Below are 14210 nucleotides of genomic sequence, written 5' to 3'. Positions count from 1 at the left end.
CTTTGCCCCTGGCAGACACACCCTGGTCCTGTTCCACCTGTCCTTTTTACATTGTTGTTTGTTATTTGATTTTTAGGAGCATTAGCAACTAAGGCCATATTGCTCTGGGAAATGCAGTGGTCATTGCCTGACCTTTCCTCATTCTCCGTATTTGGTGATGACGGGCTCGAACCCCGGTCTAATCAAGAAGCATGTGCTACGCACTGCTGCCTTCCCACCTGGCTATGGAAGCGCCCATTTTTACATACCATGTTCCCCGTTTCCCTGACAACAGAGTCACCAACAACTACTAGTTCCTGTGGGACCAGTGCATTCTGCCTTAGGGGTTGCCGCTGTGTTGCATGATGATCAAGTGCAAGCTCTGGCATTGATGTGGGCAGCTGAGAGCTTGATGGGGGCCCCTCAATTTAGATCCTTTGAGGGCATCCACCCTGTCCTTCAAGCACTCATATAGGCCCATAACAATGCTGAGTTGTCGCCTGATTTCTTCACACTCCTTACATTGCACACACACACAATGATATTCCACTTGGCAATATCATGTCCCGTATCTGATTGCTCCACAAACACCAAGCAAGCAGTGCATTTTAAAAATGCTTTGCATTTAAAAGCAGTACATTTTAGAAGGATTCAGAGGGCAACTGCCCCCCTCAGTTCTAACCTGAGCCACAGCACTCCCATTAGCTTGAGCCTTTTGCTTTGCTGCTTTGGTCTGAGTCATGATTTCGATTCAATTTCAATACAAAATTATAACCCTAAACTTATATCCCAATGCAGTTATAACGCTATATATCTATGTATATTTTTTCTGTATCGAGTATTATCTCCGAGTTCCGTTACATAACTTCCGTATTAATCATGTTACGTTTGTAAAATCTAAATGGTTACATGTATTTAGTTAAAAAGTACAATTTACTTGACAAGATTAATAAATTTTACTGATTAATTGACACAACACTACACTAACGCTATCTAGTTCGGGATATAACTTTGTATCGTATAACAATGGCGACAAGTTACGAACAGTAAATCTATGGATACTTAAGTATTAATTAAATTCCAAAATCTCGCTGTCTCAATTCAGAATAAACCAAGGATCTTGATTAGGTCTATAAGCTACTTATAGAAAATAATTTAATATAACAATTAGTCAATAAAGCAGCTAAATATAGCTAAAAAACTTTCCGTTCGCCAGAACTGCAAAACTTGTAAAACACGTGGACTGGATACCCTTACCGATACTAAGTAATAACCTACAAAATCTCTATCTAAGTTAAAATTTAAACTAAGTATTGTTACTAGGAATATAAAGCTACTCTATAAAATAAGTTAATATGCCAATTTAAGTTAATAAAACAGAAAAAACTTTTCTATTTTCCAGAGCCGTAAAATCTTCGCCTGCACAAGGCTACTCTCATTCCCAAATTGGATCTTGAAGAAAATATGTGAGAATGCTACCTCCTTTATTAGAATAGACAAAGACGGTACCAAATTTAAAATTGAGAAAGGAATTCGACAAGGAGACAATATCTCTGAAGTCGTTTACTGCTGCCCTTGAAGAAGCTTTCAGATGATTGAACTGGTCGCAGAAAGGAGTCAATGTGAATGGAGAGTACCTAAACCATTTACGATTTGCAGATGACGTGATTATAAGCCATGATCCCAAAGAATTAGAGGAAAATCTTAATCAGTTAAGTAGAGTTGGTAAGGATTTCGGACTACAGATGAATATGGCTAAAACAAAAGTAATGATGAACAAGTGTGCTACAGAAAGTGATATAATCATTGAAGGAGCAATAACTGAAAAGATGGATTCATATATTTACCTGGGACAAGTCATTAGCTGTAATAATGATAATTGACTGGAATTCGAGAGAAGAATAAAGTTCGGATGGATAGCATTCAGGAAATATAGTCACGTACTGAGGAGCAACATTCCAATTTGTCTGAAATGTAAAATAATGAATCAATGTATAATCCCCATCATGACTTATGGAAGTGAAACTTGGGCACTCAGCAAAAGAATGGAAGAGAAGCTGAAAACTACACAGCGAAGAATGGAATGAATTATATTAGGAATCAGACTGTTGGATAAGAAGAGAAATACATGGATTAGGCAGCAAGCACAAATAAAGGACATTCTTAACAAAACTTAACTGAAATGGTCTCAGGCAGGACACAGCTTGAAGACATGATGACAGATGGACTAAGAAAATAACAGAATGGTACTCAAGAGGAGCTAAAAGAAAATCTGGAAGATAACAATGGCAATGGGCAGATGAAATTCATGTGTTCGTGGGTAGTAAATGGATGGCCATTGCACAAAACAGAAGGAACTGGAAAGTTGTTGGAGAGGCCTTCATCCTGCAGTGGATTGAAAATGGCTGGTGATGATTTGTTTCCATTCTTTATTTTGTAATCTTAATCGGTTACTCTGGATCCAAGTTTCAGCCACTTTTGAATTCCCCAAGAAATCCTTCTGTTTTACAATCCTCTTGTTCTCAGGGCATTTAGTGATTTCATTTAAATCCAGTACTTCCACATGCTCTCCACAGTTCCAGTAATTCAATCCATATCAATACATGAGCCAATCCAGCAGGTCAGCCTTCACTGTGTTTTCTGATGTTATTAAATTGCAGTTTCTTCACAATAATTTTCAGTTTTTTCGGTCTGTGATTCAAGGTTATTAACTGAACTGTTTGTCACTATAATTGCTGTTAATTTTGTAAATCTTACTGTAATTTCCCATCTTTTGAGTTTTACAAGTATTTAATTTAATACAGGTAGTATTCTAATATTCGTTATTTCTTTTCAAACCAACTCCATCCCCCAGAAAGGAAATTCAATCATTTCAGTACCACAGGCACATTAATCTCATTTTTTATAATTTTATGTACGATGGCTGGCTACATTGGCCAGAGTAAATGGAGATTTTATTGAGTCAAGAAACACAGATTGAATATAGCTAACAGCAGAAAACAAAAAATTAAATCCTGCCTTTCACTCACAGACAGAGGGGCACAGTTGAAAGTCCCCCCCCCCCTCCCAAACCTCAGTTTTAACAGCAGATAGATTCAACAGTAGACTATATAAAGAAACATTTAGGACTGAGGCAGCAGAAAACAATGTAAACTGAAACAAAGGGATGCAAATAGGTCCACACATTCAAAAACAGCATCCTGATAAAAATAAATCCAAAATAAATAATACTACAGCAAAGGAAGCACACTCAATAATCACAGGAGGATTCCAATGAATGGCCCTGAAATTTTTATTAAGTGCTTTATTAAGTATAAAGTCTAACCACTGATCCTCGGGTTCTTTAGCAAATCATTCTAAATCACCCCCCCACCCCCCAAAAAAACCCCCGAGGTCTGGAACATGGAGATCTTTACCTAACCATTCTCATTCCATCTAATCAGTACTTAATACCCAACAGTTAATCCTAATTAATTTCAGCAGTATAAGTGGAATCAGTGTATATAATATCAAGGGAGATTACTTTAAAAGAGATCTGAACAGTCTGTAAGTTCCTTGTACCCCAAATATTATTTCAGTCCCCAAACCTTTGATCAAAGCTAGTACAGTATGTTTCAAACATTAACTTTCCTAGGATTTTTCTGTCTATTCTAATCAGATTGTCTGTTAGACATCAACTGATCATGATTGTATTAAGAAAGATATCGTTGCAGACTTTTCCCTCTTCAGAAATGTTGAGTCAAAGTTTTGTTTACAACAGTGGCCATGCTGTCTAGCCTTGGCTGTCAAAAGTATTTTAAAACCTTCACTAAACAGAAGATCTAAACTTATTTTTTCTTGCCTGACTGAATATCCTCTCACAGTCAGCATTGCTATGAGGAACTGTTTAATTGCCAAGCCTGGCTCGTTATATTTCAAGCTTATACTTTTATAAGTTTCCCAAATAAAAACCACTGTAAGAAATATGTGATATATTACTTTTTTTTTCATTTCTTTCTTCTTTTACAATAGCTTCTGGTAGTTTCTCACAATGAAATTAACAGAAACATCAATTTCAATGTGGGCACCTATATGTATGTACATGCTCACCTAACTACCTAAACAAAATACTGCTATGTTTAGTTTATGATATTACCTTTTGTTGTTGTGTGGCTGATGACCATGCTACTTCTGGACTAAGCCTATTAGGACTGGAACTACTACTACTAGATGAAGTGCTTGAACTTATAAGGAGTCCACCATTAACATGACGAGCTGTAGAACTTACTGAACCTGCTAAATAGAAAATAAGGTATTTCAAATTTTACTAAATATATTTATAAATAAAGATATTTTACTAAAGATATCTTATTAATAAATAATAAAAGATATTTTATTATTTATTTATCTTTATAAATAACTTTATTTCTGCTCAATAAAAGCTGAATAATTTATAAAGCAAATTAATTTCTAATTGCCCTTCTATTGTCTTTCATTGCATTAGAACTTCTGCTTGCTCTTACCTTCACTCCTACTAATGACTTTCATATGCATGTAGCGACTATATACAACTTCAAAGAAAAGCTCATATGTCCACCATTCAAATATCTGGAATTGTCAAAAATCTGGCATTTTTTTAAAAAAAGAATTTGCTTAAAAAAAAAAAAAAAAAATTCATATGATGAAAATAAAGAAATTTTCAATTTTTTAATTCAATGTCCAGTTTACTTTCTTATCTGTCTGAAGACAGTCATATTTTTATATTACGTACTAGTTTTTCTTATGCTTCAAATATTTTATTTTTCTCCATATGAATTTGGATTAGGAGGCATTTTACAAAATGTTTATTCTTGAATATCTAAAAATCAAATATTCAACTAATTTTTAATACACCAAATTTAATTTTTTTTTTATTTTTGTACAGTTCCAAGTGGTACTAATATCAAAATGGATCCAGAAATGTTTTCCATAAATAAATAGTTTAGTATAGTGAAAGTTCTGAATGTAAAGTTTCTCAACATTACAGAGTAAATAAAGTGTTGCTTTTAAAATCTGGAGTTGAGTGTTAATAATTATTTAATATAATTTTAATTGTAAATTCCCATGCCTTTCACTCAAAATATCAAATAAATAATTAAATAATAATCCAGAAATTGTGGAATGGATTTTAATGGCCATTTGTATATCACACACAACAATCTTTCTGAAGTGGTTCACTGTTTAGCAAACTTTACAATGTATGTTGTCTCTCACTGGAGTTACTAACCACTTTTACTTAGAATGTGATAGAATCATTAACTTCACCAGGCATTTGTTCCTTGATCATAGGCTTGACAATACCACTTACTTCAGAATACCACTCACTTCAAGAAACTTTCTTGAGGCTGCTGAAGAACTGCCAAGAATTCTAAAAAAAAAAAAAAAATACAAGAATGGAAACATCAAAGAAATCTGGAACATGGATGGCTGAAGTAGGTTAGTACTCCAGTACAGGACAGACTTAAAATGTCTAAGTATCTTTAATCATCATGCAAGCTCCACAGACCTAAAAGCTATGATGGAATATCATCATTCTTCTCTTTCTTGGTGATTCCTTTCTACTTCTCTCTCTGTTTCTCTGGGTAACTCGGGGAATTTTTTTTTTTTTTTTTCAAAGAAATCTGGAACATGGATGGCTGAAGTAGGTTAGTACTCCAGTACAGGACAGACTTAAAATGTCTAAGTATCTTTAATCATCATGCAAGCTCCACAGACCTAAAAGCTATGATGGAATATCATCATTCTTCTCTTTCTTGGTGATTCCTTTCTACTTCTCTCTCTCTGTTTCTCTGGGTAACTCGGGGAATTTTTTTTTTTTTTTTTTTTTTTTTGGCTGGTGCAGCATAAGCCTCAGGCTTCCTTGTACCATATGGCTAATAATAATAATATTGTCCAATAAAGATGTGTGGTGAAAGGTTCGAAGGCATATTGACCTCATCGGAAGCCCTTATTTATCATACCCAGTAGGGGGAAACCCCCCCCATCTAATCTGGTCTAAAAAACAGGCTAATTAGACAACTGAGAAGTGGGAATCAGTCATTATCCCTGACGAGGTGGAAAAAACCCAATGTGACAAACCCAATGAAGATTTTCACCAAGTATACTGACTCACCAAAGTTTCCACTGAGTTTGGGAATGCATAACAAGGGGACAGAATACACTTTGTAAATGGTAACATTAACGGGGATTACAAAAAAAATAAAAATAAAAATAAAATAAATATTTAAAGGAGGCCCTTCTGCGTGTTATCAGAAACTCGTTCAGCGAAACAGAAAACAGTATTTCCCAGAATTGTCAAGGCCCATGCCACATCATAATATTACAAATTATTTTATAAAGTTTCCAATATGATAATTATTAATCCGATGAAACAGCACAGTATCAAACACTGTGCTGTTTCATCTTTATACAAAGGATTTGAAGTGGCAATATTATCACCTAGATTTAAATCCCATAAAAAACTCTGACATGTTATTCGAAAGAAAACTGCTGCAACAAAGTAATAAAACACTGCAAGAAACTGTTTCTTGCAGTGTTTCTTGCAACAGACTGGAAAAATGAATAGACACACCTCTCACATGATGTCAGCAGTTTGAGAAAGAAAAATTTGCAATCTTTGTTCTTACTTATTATGCATGCGAACAAGAATGTGATAGGGGTTGGTAACACAATGCTCATTTATTAAAATATTTATAGTGGCGTATAAAGTATATGAAAAGTTTATTTCTTAAAAGAAATGTTTTGTTATTTAGCTTGTTCATATTATGAGTGGACATGCCAGAAAGCTTCTTAAGATTGATTAACCATTTGTGGTTAATCAATCTTAAGAAGTAGAAGATATGAGGGATGGTATGTTGATTACCTAGGATTTGCTGCATGGTGAGGTATTGCCTGTGGTAACTAGTAAGGAAAAGTAGCTTTACTACAGGGACAAATGTAGTAATATTACTAAGACTTATGAGAAAAGAAAACACTAAACTATGTAACAAATATAGCAAATTACTACTACAGTTAAGGTTGAACTTGGCAAGGTGCAATTCTGCTCCTACACTAAGCCACCTAAAAATAAAATTAAATTAAAAGACAAAATAACACACACCTTCAGCAGTGTGCATGAATGCCCCCACTTTTATAATAAATAAATAAATAATTAGATAAACAGGAACTCACAAGCACTATCTCTCCAAAGGGACATCAGCATCTGTGAATTCCAAAATGGAATCAATTTCAGTGACTGAAATTGATTCCATTTTGGTTCCATTCTGCTATCTAGCAAATTGTCAATGGATGTCTCATTATGATCCCATATTGGAATCAGAGAAAATAACACACAAAATGCATTTTGTTAAGGGCAGTGACCATGACATACATTATAATTTTTAATTGTTTGTTATTTTCTGTCTGGTTTATTTCAATAAGGATATCCATTGACATTCTGCTGCATAGTGGTCAGTGACTGAAATATTACCCTTTTTGGGATTAACAAGAGCTGATGTCCCTTTGAAGAGGTAGTGCTTGTGAATTCCCAGCTATATTTATCTATTATTTATTTATTATAAAAGTGGCACATTTTTTGGCATGGGTGTGCATCCCTTGGGGGCAGGGTGTTGTATGTATGCACTACTGGAGGTGAGTGTGGCTTTGTCATTTAGGTAGTTTGGTACATAGGAGCAGAATCACACCTTGCCAAGTTCACCCTTAACTGCTATTTTCTTTTTTCATAAGTCTTAATGATAACACTTATGAAAAAAGAATACCTTTTGTCCATTAAGTAAGAAAAAAAAAAAAAAAAAAGAAGCATATTAGCTGTTGAAAGGACCTGGGGTTTTGATAATCACTTTCAATAAGGGCTGCAATTTTGAGATTTTTTTTCCCAGACAGAAATCACTTCCAATCAATATTCATTAAATTATTACATTAGTGTATTCCTCTGTAAATTTTATTTTATTTTAGCCTTATAAAACTGTGTTAAGGAATTTCCAATATCTTGTTCAATGAACTAAGATATGAACACAGAAATTTATAGTATTCCAAATGTGTGCAATAAGCATTTAAACCAGCAAAATAAAATCAAGACCATTATTATGAAACAAATTAAAAATTGAACAAGCTTGAATCTTTCTTTTCTAAAACTATTTACCTGTTAACTGAGAATCAGTAGCTCCAGAATGGTATGTACCATCCTCAGTAACTTCTTGCTTTTGATCACTTTTTTTGACTTCTGTATTATGGTTCAACTGTGGTTGAATATTGCTTCCAACTGTAGAACCACGATTAATCTGAGACTGATTTGGAGGATCAATCACAATTTGAGGAGCTGCTCCAGAAGAATTACTGTAGCTACCTGTAGCTTGTCGGTAAGCTGCAAGGCTATTCATCTAGAATAGATTAAAATTTTTATTTGCATGCCCAAATATTAAAAATGTGTATTAGGAACCAACCACTACACTAATTAAAATGAATATTTCTTGTTCATTTTGTATGTATTAGAAAAGAAAAACAAAAGAATTTTTGTTTGCTTGCTTTTGAAATTGCAGAGATTAAGGGTTTTTCAACATGTGGAGAAAAGCAGGAATAATCCGAAGTATATCAAGAAACACTGGTAAATAAATGAACCACTTTCATGAGTTACCTTATCTCAGTAGGGAAGTTTTGAACAGATGAAGTGTCCTTTTCCTATTCAAGACTCACCAAGAAAAGTTTATATTTCGGGTACAAACTTTCCTCTAACATTTTTTGCAATTGTTATTGCAAAAACACAGATATCACGTAGGTTATTTTTCATCTTCATGAAAGTTGTCGCAGTTTTGCACTACTTTGGATAAGATTTATTTCCTTTAAAAGATAAGGAAGTGCTTTATTTGAAGTAATGAAGTACCAAAACAAATTGTTATGCATGAAAGAGCTTCACATCATTGGTTGCCTAAGGCATACCTGCAATTTTAGATCACAATTTCTGCTTTAGTCAAAGAAATTTTGATTGTCCAGTTTATATGCTGGTACTGCTATTATTATATACGGTTCAGCAGCTGTTATTGCTATTGTAAATTTTATCAATTTACGATAGCAATGTCAAATGCCTTTTCTTACCTCCTAAATACCACAGCCCCTCATACAGTCTATGAATCAGACTCGTGCTTACTGCAAATATCTGTATTGAAGGAAACAACTAAAGGGTATTTGGCTATTTTTTTGATGGTCCTGACAGTGAGCTGGACAAACAAGAAAAAAGCCAGTAACACTATTAAAAGCTATAACATAAGAAGTGCAACTGAGCTTCAAGTTGGAATGAAGCAAAGTACAATAGTAAACACATAGAAAAAAAAAAAACTATTAAACAATACCAAGCCATAAATCTTAAAAAATAAATATAGGTTTGGAAATCCTTACTAATTCTTACTGATTTAGAAGGAATCAAAGATGGTGTTAAAATGTGTTTTGTGCATTAGTGGCAAAAAGGATATTAATTCAGGAGATGTAAAATCACAAATAGAAGATGAAGCTGGATATCATATGGTAATGGAATAGGAACATGAGTTCAAGGATAGATCTGCTGAAACAGGAAGTGAAGAAGAACAAGTTAATTATATGCAATAAAATAATGCTATAAAGTATAATTCCAGTTCAAGTATTGAGACTGCACCTAATGAAAGACAATGAGCTTCTTGAAAGGGTCCAAAGGCAGGCAAATCGCATGGTGAGATCGGCAAAAGGGAGCCCATATATATATATATATATTTTTTTTTATATGAACCCCAAACACGAGAGGTATTAGAACCTATAATACTTAGTACCGTGCTTGGGTTGGAGGTTGAGAAGACGAAAGAAGATATTTGTTGATATTGGACTTGAACTTCTGTAGATTGTAATTTTCAGGAAATACGTATGAAGGAAGGTTGTTCCAGAAAACGGCAGTTGAATGTATAAATGAGGAAGATAAAAAGTTGGTTCTGAAGGTTTAAAAGTTGGACAGTAAATGGATGTTGGCTGGTGGTGGCACGTGTTCGGACTGTTTTGAAAGAGAGAGTGGGAATTATAGAAGCCAATTCAGAAGAACAGTGCCCATGGAAGTATCTATAGAAGAGGCATGCAGCAGAAACAGTACGTCTATGAGAAAGCGAGTGGAGAGAGACTGTTAGAGATGAATCATTAATTAACCTAACTGCCTTCTTCTGAATGGAATCAAGAAGCCTGAGATAGAGATTTTGGGGGCACCACCCCAGTTGTGGGAACAATATTCCATGGCAGGGCGGATTTCTTTCAAACAGCAGCTTGGAAGAAAAGTAACACTGAGAGCGAAAGAGAAAACCAAGTTTTTTAGATGCAGAGGAAGCAATATTTGTAATGTGCTTGTGCCAAGAGAGACTAGAAGTCAGGGTAATCACCAAAAGAGATATATCATTTTGCCTAGAAATCGGAGTGTCACTAAAGATAAGCATAGAGCAGAAGAATCCTTTTTGCGTGATATAAGCAAGACTGAGTTTTAGAAGGGTTGAAATCAACTAAGTTGTCTTTGCCCCACTGGAGAATTACATGAAGATCGGCATTTAAGGAATTGGTAGCAGATATTCGAGAAGTTGAAGCTGATTGAGCAGGACAAGGTTTCTCAAAATGGAAAGTGGAATGCAATGTGCTATCATCGACAAAACTATGGATAGGATTCCCAGTCAATGGAAGAAGGTCATTAATATACAAGAGGAAAAGAGTGGGGGAAAGAACTGAACCTTGGGGGACAATGGCATTAGTGGAGAAGTTAGAAGACAGAGAGCCATCTACCATCACCCTCAGTGAGCGATCAAAAAGAAAACTGGATAACTAATTACTAAAAACAGTTGGCAAACCATAAGATGGAAGCTTGTTTAGAAGACCTTTATGCCAAACATGATCAAAAGATTTTGAGATGTCAAGAGCAACTACTTGTGTATCACCGAACCTTTCCATAGAATTAGTCCATAAATGGGTAACATAAGCCAGAATATCACCAGTGGATCGACACTGACTGAATCCATACTGGCGATCGTTGATCAGATGGAAGGTTTCTAGGTAGTTTAAGAGTTGGCGGTTAATTGATTTCTCCATTACTTTAGAAAGAGTAGAAGTAATTGCAATGGGACGATAATTGTATGGGAGGGATTTGTCACCCTTTTTAGGAACTGGCTGGATATGAGCAAATTTCCAAGCAGAAGAAAAAATATCTTTGGAATAAGAAAGTGAAAAAAGGTGGCAAAGAATAGGAGTAAGTTCAATAGCACAGGTTTGAGAACAAGTGGAGAAATATCATCAGGACCTTTCTTAGCATCAAGATTCATCAAAATCCTTCTGATATCCTTTTGACGGAAGACCACAGGAAGCATTGAATGGAGTGTGTTGTGAATGGCGGGAGGTGTTTTACCGAGATCACTAGTACATGAGCGGGAAGAAAAATGGGATGCTAGCAGGTCAGCTTTATCCTTGGCTGAAGTGACAACAGAACCATCTGGTGGAACAGAGGCGGGAGCAGAGATGGGCAAAGGTTGCGGCCAATAGCTTTGGCAAGAGACCAGAATGCTCGGCTACCATTAGGGCAAGAAGCAAGTTCACTACTTTTAGCCTGTTCAAACTCTACTTTGGACTGTTTAATAACTGCTTTACAATTTTTGCGAGCTTTGGTGTAGGTAGAAAATTAAACTGAAGAATTGGAAACAAGCCAGTTATGATATGCAACATTCTTTCTCGAACAGCCTTAGCACAGGTATTGGAAAACCAAGATTTAGAAAAGGTACAAGATTTTAAAGTGGAGTGTGAGATAAAGGATTCTATTCCTACAAGAATAATTTCACTGACACGATCTGAGCAAACATTGACATCAGAAGTTTTGAAACAGTAATCCGATCAAGGAAAAGAAATCTCGCAGGTCATGCCATTTTGCATTCTTGTAATGCCAAACAATACGAGGTTGGGAATAGCCATGAGATAAAGGCTCCATTGGAGAAGAGACAATCACCAAGTTGCGAACTGAGGTGCCTAAAGGACCACTCACTTCGACCGTGTACTTAGAAGGGTTGTTTGTGAGAAAAAGATCAAGCGTATTGGCTGTATGATTAGGATTGTCTGGTATTCTTGTAGGTAAATGAACAATCTGCGCTAGATCATTAGTAATTTCAAAAGCCTCAGCATCTCGACCTGCTGGGTTCGTGTGACTAGAAAACGGAAGACAGCTGGAGTTGTGAACATTAAAATCACCAAGGAAAATTACCTCACTGTTAGGAAAGTTGGACTGGAGAAAGTCAAGTTGCAAAGAGAGGAAGTCAAAGAGCTCCAAGTGATTAGTGGAGGTGGGAGAACAGTAGAGACAACAGATAAATTTGACACAATGAGGTAGAGAGATTTTAAGCCAGAGAAGATCAAAGGGAGGAGATTCCAAATTGCCAAGTCTCTGACAGGGAATATCAGAACGGACATATGCACAAGTACCACCTTTGAGGCGAAAGGAATCATACAGCGAATAATTTGGGCATCTGAGATGAGCAGTAGTCGAATCTAATGATAACTGAGATTCTGTCAGAAAAAGCACATGGGGTTTGGCAGACTGCAAGTGGAAATGGACATCACTGAGATTAGAATTGAAACCATGTATATTTGTGAAATGAATTAGGAAGTGCTTGGGAAGTTTAGATCTTTTCGCAGATAAGCTTGCTCTATTAATTTGACAATTCATGGTGTATTCAATAGTAAGAAGTGGGTGGGACATGCTGTATGAAGTAATTAAATTTTTAGATATGGTGTACACGTGGTAAGAATATACCCAGATCCTTGACATAACGTGGCACCGACAATGCTCCCCGCATACACACTACTTGGACTCCCTCCAGTCACTATCTGGCAGAGTAGAGGTAGCAAGATACACTAGCTGATCCAGAAGCCTCCTAGAGAGTTACCAATAGGCTCGGTCCAGTGTACTAACTAGTGGACTGCCTGCGAACTGTTTTAGAGCTGTACCCTCGAAATGTAAGGAATATTGGATCTTGCCACGACATTCATCATAACCTCGAAAGTCATCAATCATACTGCATGATGGAAGAGATAGGGAAGGGTTGACCGGAACTTAGCTCTAGAGACTAAACATGGGTTCCACCACTTCAAGCCTCCAATAAGCAAAGTGGTGGTATTTCACCAGTTGATGAGAGTCATCTACCACCTAGTACTGCCTGGTAACATAGAGGGGCGGCGTTCCTCCATGTGGTGTGGGCGCCACACCTCGACCCCTGCTTACATTGGTTCACACCTGGGTGGTCACCCACAATGTACTTGTGCATGGCGGTTATACCCAGGATTACTAAAAAGTCCCACCATCATGAAGGTGCAAGCAGAGGATTTGGCTGCCACAGACCGTCTGGACTTTGCCGAAATTGGGTCCACTTGACTTGAATGTCACCCGAATATCAGTTCCATCAGCGTTTTAGACTCCCAGGTAGCAAGTACAGCATGTGTGGCATATCTGAGAGAATGTCTGTGACAACCTCAAAGACTATGAGGTTGTCACAGATATTTCCCCATGAATATGAGGAAAGACTTCGAATATGTGGGTTGCAGAGTTTAGTTTAGTTATTTGGTTTTTAGGAGCCTTAGCAACTAAGGCCATATTGCTCCGGGATATGCGGTGGTCATTCCCTGACCTTTCCGCATCCTCCGTATTTGGTGATTAGACCAAACCCCGGTCTTCTCCCACTCAACCACCCCTTTATCCATAGCAGCAATTTGCCTCCAATGTCACACTGCTCCAATTTGTGTAGCAGTCTTCCATGTGCAACAGTATCAAAAGCCTTTCTAAGATCCAAGTATATAATATCAAAGTTATTCCCTGCATCCAGTTCTTTTGTGACTGCATCATAGTATCCAATCAAGTTGGTCAGGCAAGACTTCCCCTTAACAAAACCATGCTGTGTCTGAGCTATAACTGAAGTCTTGTCTAAATGATCCTGCAGTGCTTCTTTAACCAGTGCCTCCATTAATTTTCCTGGAACAGAAGTTAAGCTCACAGGTCTATAGTTACTTGTGTCAGCCTTTGATCCTCCTTTGTGAATTGGGGTCACATTTGCACATTTCCAGTCTATGGGTACCTCCCCTGAGTCCAAGGAAGCTCTCATAATTATGGCTAAGGGTTTGCTTACTTCCTTTGCTGCCTCCTTTAATATAACTGGATAGATCCCATCCACCCCGGGTGCCTTTCTTGT

General features: G+C 36.6%; 1 protein-coding gene across 1 annotated transcript in view; it reads right to left on the bottom strand.

Moving 5' to 3' along the window:
• LOC150090084 (constitutive coactivator of PPAR-gamma-like protein 2) overlaps window positions 1-14210 on the bottom strand; it is a 138636-nt gene that overhangs the window by 47244 nt on the left and 77182 nt on the right. The window contains exons 6-7 of the mRNA XM_090390169.1: window positions 8138-8375; window positions 4115-4254 (exon numbers count right to left, since the gene is read on the bottom strand). Of these exons, the coding sequence (XP_090246295.1) occupies window positions 4115-4254; window positions 8138-8375 (378 nt within the window). The remainder of the gene's footprint in view (window positions 1-4114; window positions 4255-8137; window positions 8376-14210) is intronic.

Source organism: Mastigoproctus giganteus, chromosome 2 (genome assembly GCF_048544385.1).
Source record: "Mastigoproctus giganteus isolate SK-2022 chromosome 2, ASM4854438v1, whole genome shotgun sequence".
Lineage (NCBI taxonomy): Eukaryota > Metazoa > Arthropoda > Arachnida > Uropygi > Thelyphonidae > Mastigoproctus > Mastigoproctus giganteus.
The sequence above is the reverse complement of the archived record's forward strand: the minus strand, read 5'-3'. Positions and strand labels throughout refer to the sequence as shown.